This window comes from Drosophila eugracilis, unplaced genomic scaffold, assembly GCF_018153835.1.
Source record: "Drosophila eugracilis isolate 14026-0451.02 unplaced genomic scaffold, ASM1815383v1 contig_1897, whole genome shotgun sequence".
NCBI classification, from domain to species: domain Eukaryota; kingdom Metazoa; phylum Arthropoda; class Insecta; order Diptera; family Drosophilidae; genus Drosophila; species Drosophila eugracilis.
In genome coordinates, this window is record NW_024572751.1 from 1,943,712 (window position 1) to 1,963,583 (window position 19,872).

Genomic DNA, 19,872 nt, shown 5'->3' on the forward strand with positions numbered 1-19,872 from the left:
AGTTGCCAGCTTTTATGAGTTAGTGGGGGCAGAAGGAAGCCCTACCCGATCTCAAGCCCCACGAGGACCTTTATCGAGGTGCCACTGCCCACGGTTTCCCCCTTACCCATTCCCATTTCCCATTTCCCATTTTCCATTTCCCTTTTCCTCGCAGTAAATCTGTGTGTGCGTGTGTTGCTGGTTCTGCCTGCAATTGTGTTGATAATTTGAAAATTCATTTAAAGTTTTTGTATCGCGTTTTTGTTTATAGAATCTAATGAATAATTAACAAAGTTCTTGTGCATTTGAAAAGACGTCAACGGCGACGAAGGCAAAGACTTCCTGGTCGCTTCCAAATGCCAGCCAACTTTTCATTTGCCGCAAATATGGCTGGCAAAGTTTCATGTTTACTTATTATTTACAGACTCTAACGACAGCCAAAGTGAAAGAAGACAAAAACACAAGGAAGTAAACGTTATAGTAGAGTTCCACGACCATGAGATACCCGCTATTCACTATTATTTGTCTATGCTAAATTTGGTGAAAAATTATATATTTAAGAAGTTATCAGAAAGTATCCTTCAGGAGAATGTTCAATCTCGTACTAATAAAATACCTCATTAAATAATCCCTTACTAAATAATATTCCCCACCTAAAACTGATGTAGGAAGACAATTTATGATGTAAAAAGGCATTAAGAAAAAATTATAGAAAGCAAAGAGAACCACATTGTTTTTTTTTTTGTTTATATATTTTTTTGTTTTTCGTTTTTTTATGTATAAAATAAAATTATAAGCTTATAAACAAGGATCACTTAAATGTACAAATCTCTAAATTTTACGCTTCATTTTGAACGATTTCTTTCATTCCTCGATGTTCTCTATATATTTTGTTTACAAAATTTTGTGTCATTTTCTTCGAGCCTAAATTTGCGTGGCAATTTCGATATGCTTTTTAAAATGTTGGAAACAGAAACATGAAGAGTTAGCAACAGTTTGACTCAGGCGAAACGAGAGAGATTTATAGATTCATAAATTAGAAACACAGTACAGAAGTCAACTGAGAACTGAGAAGTACGAAAATGGCAGGAAGATAGTTTTTGATGTGATTCGATTTTCGATTTGAGGCTGAGTATTATATCATTTGATTCTCTTTTGATTTGTGATGTGGGAGGATTTATTTTTGGCAGGATGGGAGCTGGGGATCTGAGTTGATTGATCTTGTTGTATTGTTTGTTGTAGTTGTAGTTGTAGTTGTAGTTATTGTTGTTAAAGTTGTAGGTTCTTGTTGTAGTTGTTATGTTTATGAGGAGGAGGAGGCAGCTTTGGTTTTTTGCGCGCCCTTAGTGCGACCTTCACTGTTCAATCCAGCTAGAAGCTCGCTCTTGCGGATGCTCTTCAAATCCAGATCGCCGTAGTAGTCTTCGCTGTAATTGTAAATGGGACCAAGGTAAAGAGATATGTCAGAATAGGCCAGAGATATGGATATGTGAGATGTGACATGTGATATTGGTCATGTGATATGTATTGAGTTTAGAAAGTGGACAGTGAAAGTTTAGAGGGTGAGAAATGTGGTGATTTGTGCCGAGTGGTGCAAGCGTTGCGGAAGACCTCAAAGAAGATTTATTAACTGCTTAGAAAGAGGTTTTCTGAATTCAAAGTTAAAAGCCCTTGAAAAGTTGTTGGCCAAAAAGAATGCCTAAAAGTATGCAACTCCATAATTTGAACCAGAAAACCAATATTTTAGGTCCCCTTTAATAAAATAGAGATACTTCATTTGGTATGCATCCATTTTTGGTTTCGGTTGGATTTATTTAGTAACTGAAATATTTCCTTATTTCGAGTGGAAGTGTGTCTAGCATTTCAAAGGCAAAGGTACAATCTTTAAGCAGAAGCAAGACGACCTTTCCTAACACCCATTTATTACGCATTCGTGCAAAGCAAGACAATTTAAAAAGGTGCCAGCCTAGGGAGAAATAGCTAAGAAATTCTAACTTACCATCCGGGAACATCCTCGGGATCCTCGCAGTTGCCAGTGCCGTCACTGTCTCCAATCTTGAACACTGTGCCGATGGGGCAACCGTACTCGCGAGCCACACCCTCCAAGCAGATGTAGTACTTGCGGCAGTCCTCGGGGTGAGCATGACGCGAGAAGGATCCAGCGTTGGCCAGCTCACCAGCTGCGGGGCAGGAGAATCCGTTGGCAACCTCTGTAATCGGGATGATTAGTTAGTCTTTGATCTAATCACCACTTTGATTATATCCAACCCACCTTCGTTCTTGCACTCGGGCACCTGATCAGCCCACATGCACACGCGAGCATCACGATCGTAGGCCAATCCGGGGGAGCACTGGTACCTGGAGGGTTCTCCGTTCCAGCAGTTCCAGAACACGTCGCACTTGTTCTCATCGGGGAAGATGCCGTACAGGCGGGAGCAGTGTGGGGTGGTGATTGGGGGTTCTATGGGAAAAGCATAAGAAAATTTAATAATTCAAGAATATGACGAATCATTGTTGTTGTTTTTATGTGAAAGGTTTTGTTTCCTTTCGATTTTTCAAATTTATATCTTCTTTTAATGACAACTTACCCAGCTCTGTACGGTCACCGCAATCCACATTGTGCAGATAGTCGCAGTTCTCGGTGAGGTATTTGGAGTCTGTGGCATCGAAGGCCAGACCGTTGCCGCAGGTCTTCAGCTCGGAGACGCCGTTGTCGCACTTCCAGTACTTGTCGCAGGACGTATCGTGTGGATAGAATCCAAAGTCATCGGGACACTTAAAGCTACTTTGGGCCACAGCTGTAAAAGAGTTGAGAATTAGATGGGGAGCTTTATAAAAAAAAGGTTTGAGGCAATAAGAGTAAGCTAAACGCTGAAATTAGTGTACAAAATACAGAGTGCTTGATTTTTTGTGCTCATTTTTTTCAATGTTACCATATTTTCCTAATATTATATAACTCTAGTAATTTTTTAACATTAAAAAAGTCAACCTTTTTTCTAAATAATCATATGTAACCACGTGCCTTTCCTTTCTCATTGTTGTCAAAAATTCTATGGCACTAAGAAACCCAAAAAGGCAGTCCCAAAAAAGACATAGACGGGGCAAGGAATCCCAACGATTGCCCAAGCCAAGGCAGATGCAGATACACACGTAGCCAAGATGCTTATTATCATTATGACGGCGAGAGGAGCTCGACGATGATGACGCTGGGCATGGCCATTTGTCATCTGGCCCAAAAGGCATTCACTTTAAAAAGTCTGATGTCTGACAGAGAGACGACGGTTGCCAATAAATCTCGAAGGCAACTTTCAGCAGTCGCAGACACACACGGATCGCTGACAGCTCAGGGCCAACTGCATTTACTTTTGTTTCGTGCGATGTTTTTTCATCTCCCTCGTTTTTGGGTATGGAATTACACCGAACCCTGTGACAGAGAGTTGAAGCACCTGAAATGCGCCACCAAGGACTTATCCGCCATGCCCTCTCCCCACCGCCATGCCTTTTTGTGGAAGCTGAGCTCAATGCAACCGCAGGGCGTAACGAACTAAATTGCATTTGTACAACTAACTAATGCGGTATTTGCCGCCATTTCCCATATATATTTGGCAGGGAACATCAAATGGCAGCAGTCAAAAAATAATTACCCACGTGTAGTCTGGCATTGAAAAGAAATTCGCCCCCCATCGATGCTCTATATATTTTTATATATATCTATATATGTATGTGTGTGTGTGATAATCTAATTGCAAAGCCGCAGAGTTGCGGTCACGTTTCATTTCCAATGTTCAATGTTCAATCAAAAGTGCGCATCAATTGCCTAAGCCGTGGGCTAAGTCCGGGGTCAGGCGCCGCGTTGGGCGCCAAAAAGCTGTCGGGGAGGAGCGGCACGTTGGGCGCCATAAAAGCAGGTGCAAAGCGCCTGGGAAACCGCATGAATGCAACAATTGAATGAAAACATAGAAAAATCAACTGATTCGCTGGCGTGCATAAACAACATGCAATTTTCATTTTGTGTGTAAACTAATCAAATATCAAATTTTACATTTACGCAGTTTCGGCTCTCGCGAAAGAGCCTCGAATAAATCAAAACTGTGGCATCCATAAAATTATTTGCGGACTTTAATTAAAAACTGTTATTTTCGCTGCGTATTTATTTTTGAGCGAATAAACGGTGTCTAGCTGTATACATATACGATTGGCTTAGGCAGTCATTTAGCCAGTTTCGAGTCGCGAAAAAACATGGATTGTTTACTCGCTTTACGTTTTGCGCTTCGCATTTGTTTATTGTAATTTTGTTAATTACGCAGTTTGATCGCAGTCCCAATTTGAATTTGAATTTAATAACGCAGCTGGCACGTTTGTTATAATTTTTAAATTCAAGGAATGCCAATTTATCACCGCTCGTTATGGGAGTCTTTCGAGATTAGTCTGCGACATCAATTAGCCGGGCATTTCAGCATTTCATGGTTCGAGGACGGCCATTGGCGAGCACTTAGCCAGGTAGCCATGTAGCCAAGTAGCCTTCACCAGCCCAGCTCAGCTGCAATAACTTTGCAGTGGCAACGCGATTGTTTCACCTGCAACTGAGCGGAAAGAGTGCAATCTGGCCTGGTGTTTTCTGCAGCAGCCGCAGGAATGAACCGCAGTCCTAATGCCTTTGTACACATGATGATTGTGCACTTACAGCTGTGTGTGCTTCCGGCCACATGTTTCCTAAGCAATTACTGAGACACCTGGCGCACAGTGCGTATGCGCAATATATTGCCAAGCCTAATGTTGCGGCAAAGAGAGGAAAAAAACTAACACTAAAACATAGAATCGCGGTGGACACATACTTATTTATTTAGTATTTGTGTGAAAACAACTCTTCAAACTATATACCATAGAAAATGCAAATAAATGAAGTTGTTTTGATCACCTTTTGGTTTTCTCCAGAACTGATGACTATTTAACATCAATTTAAAAGCCTTCTGCAATAACAAGAGCTTGAGACCAACCCAAAAGTGAGTCACATACTTAACACTCCGATCAAATTCAGTGGAAAGCGATAGCATCTAACCATATCACGCGCTACTTTATCCATTATCTAACAAGAGTCGAGATTCTGTTGACATGACATAACGGCTAAATTAGCTTCGCGTGGACCGCAGACCGCAAGACCGGAGAACCCACCAGGCCGCCGAACGAAAATGAAAGCCAAAACCCCGGGCTAGCCCACATTCTCGTTGAGAACCGGTTCGGACAGATTCTAGACCAACTACTAACCCACTCTGAAGTCTGGCAGTCGGTCCGTCTTTTGTTCTCGACGGTGCCGCCCGGCGCACCTTGGAAATAAATAGTTTGACCGGCATGCCAATGCACTTCGAGTGTAAGAGTACATAAATGTATGGCACTCTATTTACAAGCTGCAGGGACCACGTGAGGTGGCGGCGAATTATTTATAAGCTAGTTAGACTGATTGCCTGGTGTGGCATGGTATTTAATTTACTGTTCGGCCATAATTGGTTTATCTATCAGCGCGGAGCGCTTAATTACATTTTTTGCTCCTTTGGCGCAAACAATGCGGATGGGTGTCGCTGTTTATGTGCATTTAAATAATACATTTTTATTGACATTTTAACAGTTAAACCGACATTTGTGTTGGTCTTATTGGTTGATTGCACACCATTGGCATCGGCCGACCCCGGTTGCTGTTTATCATTCGTACATCCGCTCGTCCATTAACATAATCATTTAATTAACCAAAAATGTACACAACACTGGCACAAATTACAAACTCTATTGGCTCGATTTAATGAAATTAATTTATGTGTTACCCAACTGACAGACACTGTCAAGATGCAAATGAATTCATAATTTTAAATTAACAAATGAATGCGTTAGCAAAATTGCAAATATCCCTCTCTGTTTTTTTAATAATTCATGGCCATATTCTGTAATTAGATGCGAACGAGCTGTATCGATATTGACTGGAGGAGAGTATCCTTTCCCTTGCGACCTCTTTATCTGCATTCCCGAGGCACATATCTTCGGAAAAGATACTCCTATCATGACAAATGATGACAAATCCCCATTGCATGCCGGCCAACTCAGTTGTCAGCCCATAAATACCAGTATCAGAGCAATGAACCCCGAGAAGAGAGGGGGAGGCATTAGCATTTGGCATGCTAGCAAACAAATTCAGAGGCATTATGAAGGGAACAGGACCCATAATCGCCGCCGCCGCCAGCTCCTGCGGTTGCAATCACAATGGCAGGTTGCCTCTTTTTGAGGCACTCAGCACTCGGCGGTCGGTGGAAGTGTGTATCTATCATTTGCCGGGCTGTAACTCCGGCTGGTGTGGTGTTATTTTTATCGCTGTTTGTCTTCTTGTCTGGCAAGACATCGCCGCCGTATAAATCAAGAAAATTGCTGACATTTAAGCACGTTTCGTTGGGGGCATTTGGCCCGTTAGGTATTTGCCCGGCAACAACAGCACACCGCCACTCGAGCATTTCCGCTAAATGTTGCCGTCTTCCCAAAACACTTTTTGCATACGGTGGGCCGACAACATCGTAATGATATTTAAATATTTACCCACATTGTTGTCGGTGGTTGTCGGTGGTCCGTATGTGGGTTAATCTGCGTTTCGATTGTTTTGTCTATTGTTTGTCTATTGCCCGATAGTTGTTGGCTGGGAAGTGGGCAGAAAAAACAAATTCTGATACTATTTAATGACCAATTGGAATATATTTTGGAATTGAAATATACAACTTTGGATTACAGCAAATAGAGAAAAAAATTTCAGAAAATCCAAATTGATTTCAAGTTGTTTTTATCCTTTAACTTGTATCAAAACAAAACTTGATTCAAGATATAATAAATATTCAGCGTTTTGTTTCATTTTGAGAATCTTTTTGTAAGAGAGGCTAAAAATGCATATCCTTTCACTGAAATCCCCTATTGTGTTGACTTGTCACCGATCGAGCAATAAATCCGTTAGCCAAGAAGGCGACTTAGCCGCCGTTCATGTATTTACCGCCGAATAGATATGATTCTTTCAAATTTAACGCATCGACGCTGGCGCTTTTGAGGAGAATTGATTTCCAATGCTTGGCGGCCGCCGCCAAAAGTGGCATGCAAATTGAGTTTTAAAAGCGCTGTTGTATTTTGGCCCTCCCTTTGTTGGCCATAAATCAGCATAGATAGCCGAGCGCGTGTGTGTTGGCCTAATGCAGGCCATAGAATTCAGAATTCAGCACAGCCAGTTGCCAGTTGCATGTCGACAGCGGCCCTTTTCATTTGATTTTGTTGCCACAAAATAAAAACTTTTCAGGCGTGACTTGCTGCCGCCTGTGTGGCAATACCAAAATAGCAAAAAAAAAAAAAAGGAGTAGAAAAATACGAAAATGGCAAAATTTATTTTGTTTGTCTTTCGGTACATTCTTTTTTGCCGTGCAGCTGCGGTCGGTGTTAGTTTTCGATACCGAACCGCAAGAAGGGAAAAATAATCAAGAGTCGAATGCGGAAATTTATTGTGAGCGCTCTCGTTTCGACCCGCTTAAATTGTTTATCGTCGTGATTAGCAGGCTGGCCGTAACTGTTTCGACCCCCAGTTAAAGTGGACTCCGGGCTTTAAGATCGGCCACTCGAGCCGAACAAGTGAGCAAATGGGCATGAGTTGAACGGGCAAGTGCCGTTGCATAATGAATGCCAACTTGAACTTGACAATGCACTGCGGCTTTTCATCGAAATGGGCCCATTAAAGCATTTATGCTTCTGCCCGTTGTTAAGTTTAATAACTTGGAAATTGCTGGTAATTAAAATTTAGCAGCGAAATTGCCTTTTGCGGCCATGCACGACTTGGTAGAAAAAAATGCATGGCACGCAATTCGCAAGCACTTTTAGGTTGAATAACCAAAAAAGCGAGCGGGTTCGGATTTGGCTTTTAGATTTGTGTTTGGGGAGTGGCCAAGTCGGTTGCGTAGTTAAAATTCCTGAGCCTAGCCCACTCGTATATCTCATCCATTAGGCATCTTTTTTAAGAGCTTTTCAATGTCAATGTCAGAATTGGCGTATTTCGACTTGACCACACCTCTGATGCTGCCATAGATACGATATATATAAGTGCGAAATTAAAGCCAGAAATCCGATCAGCCTTCAGCTGGTTATCTAATGCAGGCCGAATCTAAATATCGCTTGCAACACCGAGACCGATTTCGCAATCGAGTTGCAGCGGAGCCAGACGATCGTCGCTGTTGTAACCTCTCCCAGCTTTTAAGGCGGCTTCGATGAGGTAATGAAATCGAACCGAACCAAGCCAATAGATGCCGAGATACATGGACATAGATACTTCGTAACTATATCTGTGTATCTGCGTGGAAAACTCAGGCTGGGCTCTGACTTGCTCAATTACATTTCCCTCTGGTTGGTCTCGCTTTTCGTTTTCGCTTTCAGCTTTTCGCATTTCGCATTTCGCTTTTCAATTTCGATTTCAATTTTGGTTTCGTTTCAGTTTGAGATGGAGTTTGGATCGCTGGTAAAAGTGGAGCAGTGATAGTTGATTTACCCGTCGTTGCACAAGCACACTCTCGATTTTTGCACACTGATTTTCAGCACTCAAGTGTCCTTCATGTTGCGCAAGCGGAAAAGCATTTTCCACAAGCCACTACTGTCTACTGGCCACTCCTCATGCTCTTTCTCTCGGCTGATTTCAGTTCACTTAGCTAGCTAAAGATACATACCGGCTCCGAATAATGCCACAAACACCACGAGAAACTTCTTCATTTTGCGAGTGTAGTTATTTGTTTTTTTTTTTTAAGTTGGGATTGGAACCGACGGAACCGCACTTGAAAAAACTGAAAACTGAGACTGAAAACTCTTAACTGACTGCGCTCCACTGGCACCGACGACTTGAAATGTGTGTGGTTTCTGGTGGAGCGGTAGTTTTTATACCGCTGCGCATGCGCAACGTCGCGAACAATCCAGCCGTCGACGTCGGCGTAGCCGTCAGCATCTGCGCCGACGTTGACGCTGACAGCGGTAGCGGCATTGCAACGGTATTCGTAGCAGTCAGCTTTTCGCTCGCTACGTGGCCGAACCTCTCTCTTTCACTCTCTCTCGCCTTTTTCCACCTTAGCCTTACCTTTACTTAGCTTAGCTTACCTGTTTTGTATGCAGGCAGCGACTGAGACTGCGCTGCCTCATTCGCTGCCACCGTCGACGTCGGCGTCTATTGTTTTGTGGCCCAAGCCATTTGTCAATTGATCTTTTTTTCGAACTCATACTCCGGCTGCCTGCGCTTTGCATTTTTTCCTTTTCTTTATTATTTTTTATGGACTTTTTTAAGGTGGGGGTTGCAAATGGAATTTTTGCCTGAAAAAGTTCAGAGCACTGTATCTGAGTGTGGGCAACTAGCATTCAATTTGTATCTGCAACTAATCACGGCTGAGGGCACGGCATCTTGCAATCCCAAAGATATGTAGTTATATCCGTGGCTGAACTTCACCTTTTCTGCGGATGAATCATGCGCTATATACTTCACTTCGATATCTGCTCAAGAATAAATTATCCATCTATATCTAATTGTTTTCCAGGTGACAGTGCTGACTTTGCTTCCTGAAAACTTTAAGATATTTAGATTCGTGGTTGAACTTTGCAAGTTTTGCGCGTGAGTCATGTGTTTCCGTGAATATTTTCATTTATATAAATAAAGAGCTGCCCACACTATTCTTTAGCTATGCTGTAGTTAAGTTTTCATAATTATAATCATTATTAGTAAAAATTGAATAAACACTTTTAAGCTGAAAAACACCGATCGTAATTTTTACCTACTTTTTGACACTTAAATGTACATCTGATTAACTCAAGTCAATGTCGACTTATTCGACGGCTTGTTGACTAATTTTAATATAATATAACTAATTTCTGATTTTACCGTTTTTGAAAACTAACAATTTTAATGGTCGAAAATTGCTTATACGCCGCGCTGGCTGTTGCAAGCGAAACTCATAGCTTAAATTTAATCAACTCCATTAGCATGATTTCCTAATGCGATGGTCAACCGGTGGCCGGCAATGCAATTCGAATTATGCATCGATTCCCGCTCCCCACCCTCCTGCACCCAGGAAGGCAGAGTAAATAAAAATAAACAAACACTGAGAGCCATTTAGCCCATAGTCACTCAACTGGCTGGCATTTAAAACAGGCCGTCATCTCGAATGCAGTGCGTGCCAGTAAAAGGTAGGCCAGCCAGTTGGTTTTGTTGTGGCTGCTATTTACCCGATTTGTGTTGTTGCGGCTATAGCTGCTGCTATAGCTATTAAAACTGACCCAGCTCGGCGGTCAACGGCAGCCACTCAGCGGCGCCTTCGAGTGGCAAGAAGCAAAAATCGCAAAAAATGTGTGCAATTAAATGCAAGAAATGTGATTCAAGGTTTCGGAATGCAGGAAGAATATGAAATTACAGTCGGCGACTGCAGCAGAAAAATTACAGCTGACGATGATGGCAAATCGAACAGGGAGCACTGAGAAAAATGGTATAGTAGGGGTCAGAAAGAATCAATTTACTGTATTAGGAAAACAAAGACGAGACAATATTTCAAGTTTCATATTTCATGTTATATTATAGAAGGAATAATGTTGTCAGACAACAAGGTTGGTTTAGAGTTTTAAACTTGTAGTAAAAATACCTAAACCTTATCATTTTTAACAAGATCTTTTAATAAGTATTTTAATTTATAAATATTTTATAGCCCAAATGTGCCCTTTTTAAAGTTTTTTATTACTCTTGGCTTTCAAATTGGGAAACGTGTTTTCGTCTGTTGTCTGGCATCAAATGAAGAATCTAATAAGGTATATCATTTTTTAATCCTCAAATTACTCTTAATTATTTTAGCATACATTTTGTTGAGTTTTTAACGAATTGCTTCTTTGGCTTAGACAGCCAAACTTAGTTCAAACGACCTTTAAAAAATTCCCACCGATAGAGAACATCGTTAAAGAAACATTAAATAAACACGAAAGTCTGCTTCCTATTTGCAATGAAACTAGTTGGCGTTATAGAGACTTCCAGTTTGGCAAAGTTCGATATAGAGAAAATTCACTATTCCTAAATTTTCACTTATGACTTTGCTAAAACGTAAAGTGTGTAAATACACAGTCTGTTGGGACGTTTTTCCCTGTGTTGGGCTCGAGTTCAGTTGAGTTCGGCTGAGCTGAGTTGGCTGGGCTGTGTGTTATTGAAGTGGAGGCTAGAAGACTGGCTGACTGGCTATTGGGCTGCCTGACTGCCTACATGTCCAGACAGCGAACCAGTTTTAGAAGTGCAAAGCAGCAGCCACAACAACTACTGGATCAACTGCAGCAAAAGCGGGCGAGCTACCTTGTCAGCTATGCTTTCGCTTTCAATAGCAGTCCGGAGTAGTTACTCATAGCCCAGTTAGCTATTTCTTGCTTTTGTTTCAGGAGCCGGAGCCTAGATTTTTCGGGTTCTATCAGGGCTTTAGAAACTAGTTTTCTCAGCAGCTGTATATATTTACTGATTTTTTTTTATTGCAAAAAGGCGTTGCCATCCAATTGAATGCCAAATTATGCCAGAGCAGTTTGAAATTCTGCTGTCTACTGTCCAGCTAAAACTATCATAGTAATTTGCGAGTGCAAAATTAAAAAAATATTCGAAAAATGTTCAAATTGCATCAGATGCAGGCGGGAGATTGTGAGCGGTTTTAATTGTTGATTTTAGCAGGCCGTTTGTGGGTGGGTGCGGTTCCAGTCTGAAGTCTCGAGTCAGTAGTATGCGTTTTGTAGTTTGTAGTATGTAGTCTGAAAACGCCATCGCCATCGCCATCGCCATCGCATGTGCAACGCGGAAGAAAAGTTGTTTGGCCCGAACCACACACTCCCTTCCCCTTTTGCCCCTCTCGAAACACGTGGTAAGTGCATGCCATTTGTATCTCACAGATACTCGAGCTCACAGATACCCCTACAGGCTGAGTGATTGTGAGCGCTCGCTGCGATCGGTGGATTATTTTTAGTACGGCTTATTTGGCCAAGCGGGTTCTTGGCTATTTGGCAAGTGCACTTGGGAAACGGTAATTTGTCGTCGAGTCGCGTTCGTGACTGGAATCTTTCGAATCGTACACAACCCGTTAGAACGGTTTCCATTTAGTTATTATGCCTATTTGAATTTATGCCCCTGCAATGCTGCTCCATTGAAATCCGACTGGGCTCGACCTAATTCAGTGGTGTGGTGGAAAGTCAGCCCGTTAATTGCACGGGGAGGCTAGGTGTCACTGCGATATCACCTGCGAAGGTGGAGTGCATTTTAATATCAATAAAACTGGCTAAGGTTACATGCAAATGCATGAGCTACTAGGCTAGTGGCAAGGTCTAGGCCGGACTCGGCGTGGACTTGGAAACTAATATAGATCAGTGGGAAAATAAGTCATTCAGTTGGTTTAATTATGTCATGGGAAAGCTAATCTATTTGTAGTTTTGAAAGGATTGTAAAAACAGTAAAACCCAAGCTCCGTGGCATAAAACAATTTGATGAGGAGTAATCACTCTACAAAATGAGAAACTATGTGTATTTTGAAGTGCCTCACTTACATTGTGTTTCTAATTAGAGAAATTGTTTATCACTTAATGTCAATGCCACACCTACAGCATTTTAATTATATATATTCCTTATTATGTACTTAAAATAAGTTAAGTTAAGTTATACTTAAATTACGTTAAATAAAGCAAAAAAGAGTAACAACATTGAAATTCTTAGTAATTAGACTTTAATGGGAGAAGAATAGCTGACAGAAAATAATTACTAACGCCTTTTAAAGTTCATAGGTTACATTGACTAATTCATTCGCTATATATTTATTTTACATACCAACAAGGACTAAACATTTACGAGCATATCCCAAATATAATGCATCCAAAACTTAGCTTGGCTTCAGTGCATCGTAAAACTTTAATCCGAAAGATTAAATTCATTTAGACTCTTTCTTGCGATTAGGAAAGCATTTCTTATGTGTCCTCTTTAATTGTGTTTTACCGTAAAATATAAAAAAAAGGTTATAAATACTATTACAGACTTGCTTAACCTTTAAGGTCGACTTAAAATGTGTAAAAACTTTGCAGTGGTAGCACAGTGGTCATAATTAAGATACTACGAATTAGTTAAGACATTGAACATGCCACCAATTACTTTAGGTAAGTCCCAAGTCATCGGGCTTAATCGGTGTTAATTGGTGACCTCCACTCTGGACCCCTGAAAAGGCGACCATCCTGCACTTAATCCATCATTTTGGCAACAAGATAATCATTCGACTAACGCTAACTTGACAATTGTCTTGAGTGTTTGCTCACCTTGTCTTCCGTTAATTTTTATGTCACTAACTTTATGTCAGCTGATGGCAGCTTTTTTACATAAGCCAATTTCATTGTCCAACTGAGCGAACGGGCATCGAAAGGCCGCGGGTCAGTGGAAAACTAAAACTGAAAACTGCAGCTGGCGATGCAGCGGCGGAGCGTTTTATCGAAACGTAACGCCGTGATTTCAATATATTGAACAATAGCATTTCTTATTTCTCATTTCACAGCTCACAGTTTTCATTTATTAACTAATTTCGGATTTATGTAATCCCCAAGTGGCAGGCCTCGGTCTCGACCGATTACACGCAACCACAGTCCGAGGTCAATGATCAGTGAAATTCACTTTCAAAATCAAAAAACAAAATCAAAATCCGTTGAAAAGTGCTTACTCCCAAGCGCTAATGTTTCTCCCAGGGCGGAAGCCCAAACGATTGCCATGGAGATTAATTTGTCAGATCAAAAACTGAAGTTGAGTGGGGAGGAGATTTTAGGGTGTTCCAAAAACGGGCACAGCCACCGCCCAAAAACTGAAAAGCCATCATCCCATCATCTCATCATCATCATCATCATCATTGGCAGCACACACACCTTCATTAGGCGGGCTGCATTTTACCATTTTACCATTTTACCACACTTGAAATCGCAACACAATGAATAAATCTGCATAATTAATTCCCACCTAAGATGCCGAGTTAATGAGTTGGGTGTTTGCACCGAATTGAAGGCAACAAACACGCACAGGTTGTTGACTTCTTCAATGTTTCGCCAGCTCACTTTCGATTTCGATTGCGGTACGGTTTGGGTCCAGCTTGGACACACATAAAATCCACATGCCGCCTAGATGTATTTTTAATTATGGCCATTTCACGTGGCTCTCAGAGATCCCAAATCCCAATCCCAATCCCAAACCCCAAATAACTGGAAGCCTGAAAAGCTGAAGCAGAAGCAACCCCGTTAAGTGGAGCTTTGATTTGCATGCGAAATGTGCCGAAAATTGCACAACCCTGATGTATTTTTAATTATATTTGCCAGGCCCAATTTGTAAATGTCATTAAACGCAGCTGGCCTGCATTTAGTGGCAAGTTCAGTTCCCAACGGACCCAAGGACAGGCCCATTGTTATCGCCCCGGACATCTCTCAGTTTTTATCAAAAGGCTGTTTAATGTATTGAACACGAATCGAATCGTATCGAATTCCATTTTCGTTTTAGTTTCAGTGTCAGTTTCAGATTCAGTTTCAGTTTCAGTCTCCAGTACCAGTACCAGTCCCAGTTTGGGTTTTCGGTTTTCGGTTTTCGGCTGTCGGTTTTCAGTTTCTTTCTCACCATAAAACACTGTTGCCAAAAAAAAAAAAGAAGACAACGCAAAACGAATGAACGCACCCTGGCAGAAACTGGGTTATAACCTTGAAATCTCGCAGACAAAAGAAACGCTTTTAAATTCCAGCTTCTCAATAAATTCAACAGACTTTGACTGACTCTGGGGAAGAAAGCCGAATTAATGCGACAGGTCGCAGCCCTGCCAAAAAATTAATTCGTAATCTATTCAAATGTATGCTGAGCTTAGCCCAATGAAATGCTAAACACCGACTCGGGATCGTTTTGAAATCGCACAGCACACGGCGTGTGTGTGTTGCCAAAGTTGCAGGCGGCTGCATTTCAAATTGCCAAAGGTCAGGCCCCACTGCATCGCATCTTCTTCCATCTGCCCCACCGGACAGTCCAGTTTTGTGCCACCGGCGGGTGCTGATTTCTGTACTGTAGATCGGTGGTGGTGGTGCTGCGCTGTGTCGTCATCGTTGTCATCACGGTTGCCCCACCGAAAGCCGTTTGGCAACAACTGGCAGCGGGGAAAAAAACAATTAACTATATAACGAAAATTTGTTCAAATTGTGACTGTGCGAGAGTGAAAGAAGAGAGGAAATCGAAAACTGGATTTATAATTTTTACGGCCAAACACGCAAGAAAACGAGCCAAGGTCATTGCGAAGAAATTGTGAGGGAAACGTCCACGGAAACAAATTTTTCTGGGAAAACAAACTGTTTTGAAAAATACTTTAGTAAGTATTAACTTGTAATTATTCTGGGCATTTCTTAAGTTAAACTTTTAGGCAATCTAAAGAGATAAAATGCAATAAAATTTAATCCTGAATCTTCAACTTCATTTTTCTTTCTTTTCTTTGTTCATTTGACTTATTTCTTCTTAAATAATTTATATAAATTTGTACAATAAAATATGTATAAAAATAAAACATGATTTCAGAGAAATCCATATCTCAGCTATAAGGCTACTGAATACGATGAGTAGTTCTCATCTCATCCCATTTTTTTCCTGTGTCTTGGATTCGTGGAAGTGGAAACAGCAGCGACGGTTGTTTTTGTTGACTGTTTGGCCGATCTGGCAGAACCACTTTGGAGTTATTTGCTGTTTTGCCCACTTGCAATTGCGTCGATGAAGATCTCTTCATCGCACTGGGAGGAGGAGGATGGCGATGATGATGCGACGTGTTTTGTTAAACATGTTTTGCTCACTGGCAGAGACCGATACCCAAAACCCGAATCCGGTTGCTCAAAAATGCGTAAAGTGGGACGATGTCGCTCCTTTACAAGCCGGCCGACCAGAAAAGACATTATTAAAAGCCCGACAAGTGGCCGGGCAAAATGCCAAAACAAAAACACAAAATCAATTAACGGCATTCAATAGCGGCACAATCCCAGTCACTGTTTTCGTGGCCCCGTTGGCAGGTGTTGATCAATAAAAATGCAACTGGCGACTGGGCACCTGGCCCATCGCCACCGATCTCTGCGATCTCCAATCTGCCGATCTCTGATTTTCGGTCCACAGATTGTTGCGTAACCATTTCATAGGTTCTTTGCGCAACCGATTCGAAAACATTGACCCAGGCACCTTGATTAGGGCGTTCTAATCAGCGAAGATTTGATTTGAACTTGAGGTAGCCGAAAATGGGGTTATCGGGAAGGGCAGACCAGCGCACTGAGAAGAAAATAGTTTAATTTTTACAACATTCTCTTGCTTATTTCTTTTTCTTGCTTGTTTAGTTTCTCAGTTAGCTAATTTATAAAAACAAATATAATAAGAATGTAATTCAGCTTAAAAGATTGATGTTTCCATTACTTCTCTGGAAATCAGATCATTTGCTCTACATTATATTTGCCTTTCTTTTTTAGTAAATGAGGCGGAAAGTGAATTACTGATTAGTCAGCTAAGTAGAGCTCAGACAGAGAAAAACTAGTTTAACCAAGAATAAACGAATTTCATTTGAAAACGAATCAAAACCATTCTAACTGAATATTATAAATTGCCATAAAAGTTTAACAGTTTTACTAGTTTCTCTTAAAAAATTAGTTATTTTGGATTTTAAGTAGGCATAGTTCGTGTTAGAATAATTTTTTAAAATATACCACACGATTCTTTCTTTTTCATCTTCGGAATAGATTTTTCTTTAAGTGTTTAATGTAGAATGGCAACGAGGTGGTTGATGATTTTTTCGCCTGAGACTTAGTATTCAATCAAGTAAGCGACGTGCAGGAAACTACTAGAAAAGTTAAGACTTCTTCCGCCATGCAAATGAGGAGTGGAATATTCTTAGCACTATGTCTATGGTTATCTGTGGTGAGTAAAAAGAGTAAGTCAAAGAAGAGCTTGGAATGTATTTCAATATAATATATACTTGATAGAATGAAAGCCAAGCCCTACTGGAGCACGAGACGGAGTCGATCAATAAGTGCATTAAGAACTATGGGGGACTAACTACGGAGATTGCTGAACGACTGCAGAGGTTCAAGCAATGGTCGGATGGTTACGAAGAAATCCCATGCTTCACGCAGTGCTACTTGACTGAGATGTTCGATTTTTACAACAACCGGACTGGTTTCGATGCATCCGGAATCGTGAAAGCGTTTGGAAGTCCTGTCTACGATGCCTGCCGAAGGAAACTGGAGCTGCCAGCGAGTTCTAGCCAGAGCAGCTGTCAACATGCCTACGAGGGATTCCACTGCATCACCAATGTGAGTAGACGATAGATGATAAGCCAGTCCATTGACATTAGAAGGAGTGTTCCGGTATTTTCATAGCTTGAAATCAAATAAAACTCAACTAAAACGAAGTTGCTTCTATGCTGAGAAGATCAACCAAGAAGAGTTGTTATAACCTGCATCCTGTATATCCCTTGCAGATGGAAGATCACCCGTTCACGTTGATTGAAAACATGGCGAGCCTCTCACAGTCAGCGAAGAATGCGATGAAGGACTGCCTGCAGGATGTGCACCTCGACGAGTGGAAGAGCTTCGCTGCCTTCGCCCACTATCCGGTTAGGGAACCGATTCCCTGCTTCACTCGCTGCTTCATCGACAAGCTGCACATCTTCGAGGAAAAGACGCGTCTCTGGAAACTGGGGCTCATGAGGGAACACCTGGGCGTTCCACCCAAAGCAGCTCGCATTAGGACATGCCACCAACAACGTGACAAGGACAGATGTGCCACCTACTACAAGCAGTTCACTTGCTATGCCATCGCTGGCTAAGTGAATCGCAACCTATCCCAAAAACTAAAAACAAACTTTCAAAAAGGTTGAATAAATTGTTTAAATAAATTTAATAACTTTAAATTAATCCAATCGTATTCTACAAAATATTCTATATTATTACAAAATATTTTTGATAGAATGACTTATTAATATGAATTCCAAACCAATAATACCATTGCGATTTCAAGATTGCCCCCTGTTCTCCACCCCCTGCAGATTGCCATTTACTCGCTCCCAGCACATGTACTCCTGGTACATCCAGGAGCACTTATTGTTGGCCTTCTGCCTCTCTTTCTCACTTAGGCGGCAGTTTCTGTAGCCACTGTAATCTGGAGTAGATGCCTTATCTTCGTTCTCGGTTGGACCGAATGCCTGCTTCCAGTTGTCCAGCCTCCAGTTGCCAGCGGAGTCGTAGAAACCCATGGCATCGGCGAAGCACTGGAAGAGGCATGGAATGGGTTCCTCGAGCTTCATTTTACTGTACTGCAGCAGCTGCACATTGGTAGAATTCAATTGGCGGGAGCACTGTAGCAAAGTGCTTAAGCTGGATCCACCATGCATCTCGGCCTGCTTGAGGCACCTGAGTCCCCGGTAGGCGAAAGTGCAGCCATCGGTCGACATCCTCCTCAACTCATATCTGCAGTAGTTGTAGACATCGGCTCCTAGCTCCTCGGTCAGTTGCTTGAGCTTCCACTTGTTGGCCTCTATGTCGAACCAGCCCTTTTCTCTCGCCAAACACCTCATCAAGCATGGCAGTTCCTCCCGCGTCCACGACGGATACCGCTCTAGCTTTTGCAAATCGTCGGCGATGCTCTCCGGAGAGCTCACCTCACGCAGGCACTTCTCCAGCATCTGGGCATCGCTAGACAGATCAGCTAGAACCTAAAAAGTTAGTAAGTAATTCATAAATATTATATATATATATAACATAGCTCTTCTTATATTTAGCATGTCCAATTCTCCCAAAAAATACCATTTTAAACTGACATTTTATATCGCGTAAAAGGGAAGTTCAATTGACATAATCTCGTCTGTGAGCTAACCAATTTAAAATACAAAACATTTATCCAATAGGAACATAGTATTAAGCTGACCTGTTATTGAGCAGAATACAAACTTAATTACTTTAAGTAGTAACAAAAGGCGGAGGGATGTTAGAAATGTAAAGTAAAGTTCTTCTGTTAAGTGCCAAATTAATTGTTCTCTTAAATATAAGGAAGTTCAACTGATTAATCTCTCCTATGAAATGCTCACATGTCGTGTATACAGTTGATAAGAATGCTTGATTAAATGCCTAAGTTAATAATTATGAAGTACTCAATTATCAAGAGAATAAGTTTGTAGTTTAGTCTGAGTCATTAGAAGCTTGTTGAAAAATACAAATTTAGAAAAATTCGTTCTATTGAAAAAGTTGCATAGAAAAGAGAATACGAAAACTTAGATCGTATTATTAACTTTATAAGAACTTGTAATTAACTTTGATCTTTTAAAATATTTAGATTCGTGAAGCAAAGCTAAAGAAAGATATCTTAGTTAAATCTTTTTATTACATTTCTCAGCAATCTTGAAACTCTTAAAATCCCAAACAGATTTATTTACTAATTACAAAATCCCAAGAGAGCTCTTATGCCTTCACAGCAACTATAAGTTTTAAGATGTTTATGCATTCTAAGCCTTACCTGGCTGGAGATCAGGAACAGACTGACTACAACCGGCCACGGGGTACTCATCTCTCTGCGGGCAATGCACAAACTGAACTAGCTTCGAAAACATCCGCCGGACGGAGTCAACGATCAGCTGCCAGCGATGCAGCGGAGTGGAGGTTATCAGCGAGTCGAGATTACGGCTGTGGGTTCAACGAATGCCAGTTCATCCGCCGGACAGTGGATGTGGATGTGGATGCACAGAACAGAACCCAAATCGCTTGGTCTAGGTCAGTTCTACTCGGACTGCATACTAAACTCTGAAAGTCTGGTCGAACTTAGATTTAGAAAGCCGA

The 19,872-nt window shown here is 41.4% G+C and overlaps 3 protein-coding genes across 3 annotated transcripts; 1 reads left to right on the top strand and 2 right to left on the bottom strand.

Annotated features, from left to right (window-relative positions):
* Positions 1 to 709: 709 nt before the first annotated feature.
* On the bottom strand, positions 710 to 8,885 carry LOC108115344 (protein obstructor-E). Its single transcript, XM_017226766.2, has 5 exons — positions 8,703 to 8,885; positions 2,568 to 2,777; positions 2,252 to 2,440; positions 1,979 to 2,189; positions 710 to 1,406 (listed from the first exon to the last, which is right to left on the bottom strand). Exons 1-5 carry the CDS (start codon positions 8,743 to 8,745, stop codon positions 1,283 to 1,285), a joined length of 777 nt encoding a protein of 258 aa, XP_017082255.1. The 5' UTR covers positions 8,746 to 8,885; the 3' UTR covers positions 710 to 1,282.
* A 7,962-nt stretch (positions 8,886 to 16,847) lies between these two features.
* Positions 16,848 to 17,923, top strand: LOC108115392. Its single transcript, XM_017226828.2, has 3 exons — positions 16,848 to 16,960; positions 17,026 to 17,355; positions 17,523 to 17,923. The coding sequence occupies exons 1-3, from the start codon at positions 16,910 to 16,912 to the stop codon at positions 17,868 to 17,870; spliced, it is 729 nt and encodes a 242-aa protein (XP_017082317.1). The 5' UTR covers positions 16,848 to 16,909; the 3' UTR covers positions 17,871 to 17,923.
* On the bottom strand, positions 17,923 to 19,682 carry LOC108115391. The gene is made up of 2 exons (XM_017226827.2): positions 19,553 to 19,682; positions 17,923 to 18,755 (listed from the first exon to the last, which is right to left on the bottom strand). The coding sequence occupies exons 1-2, from the start codon at positions 19,601 to 19,603 to the stop codon at positions 18,057 to 18,059; spliced, it is 750 nt and encodes a 249-aa protein (XP_017082316.2). The 5' UTR covers positions 19,604 to 19,682; the 3' UTR covers positions 17,923 to 18,056.
* Positions 19,683 to 19,872: the final 190 nt, after the last annotated feature.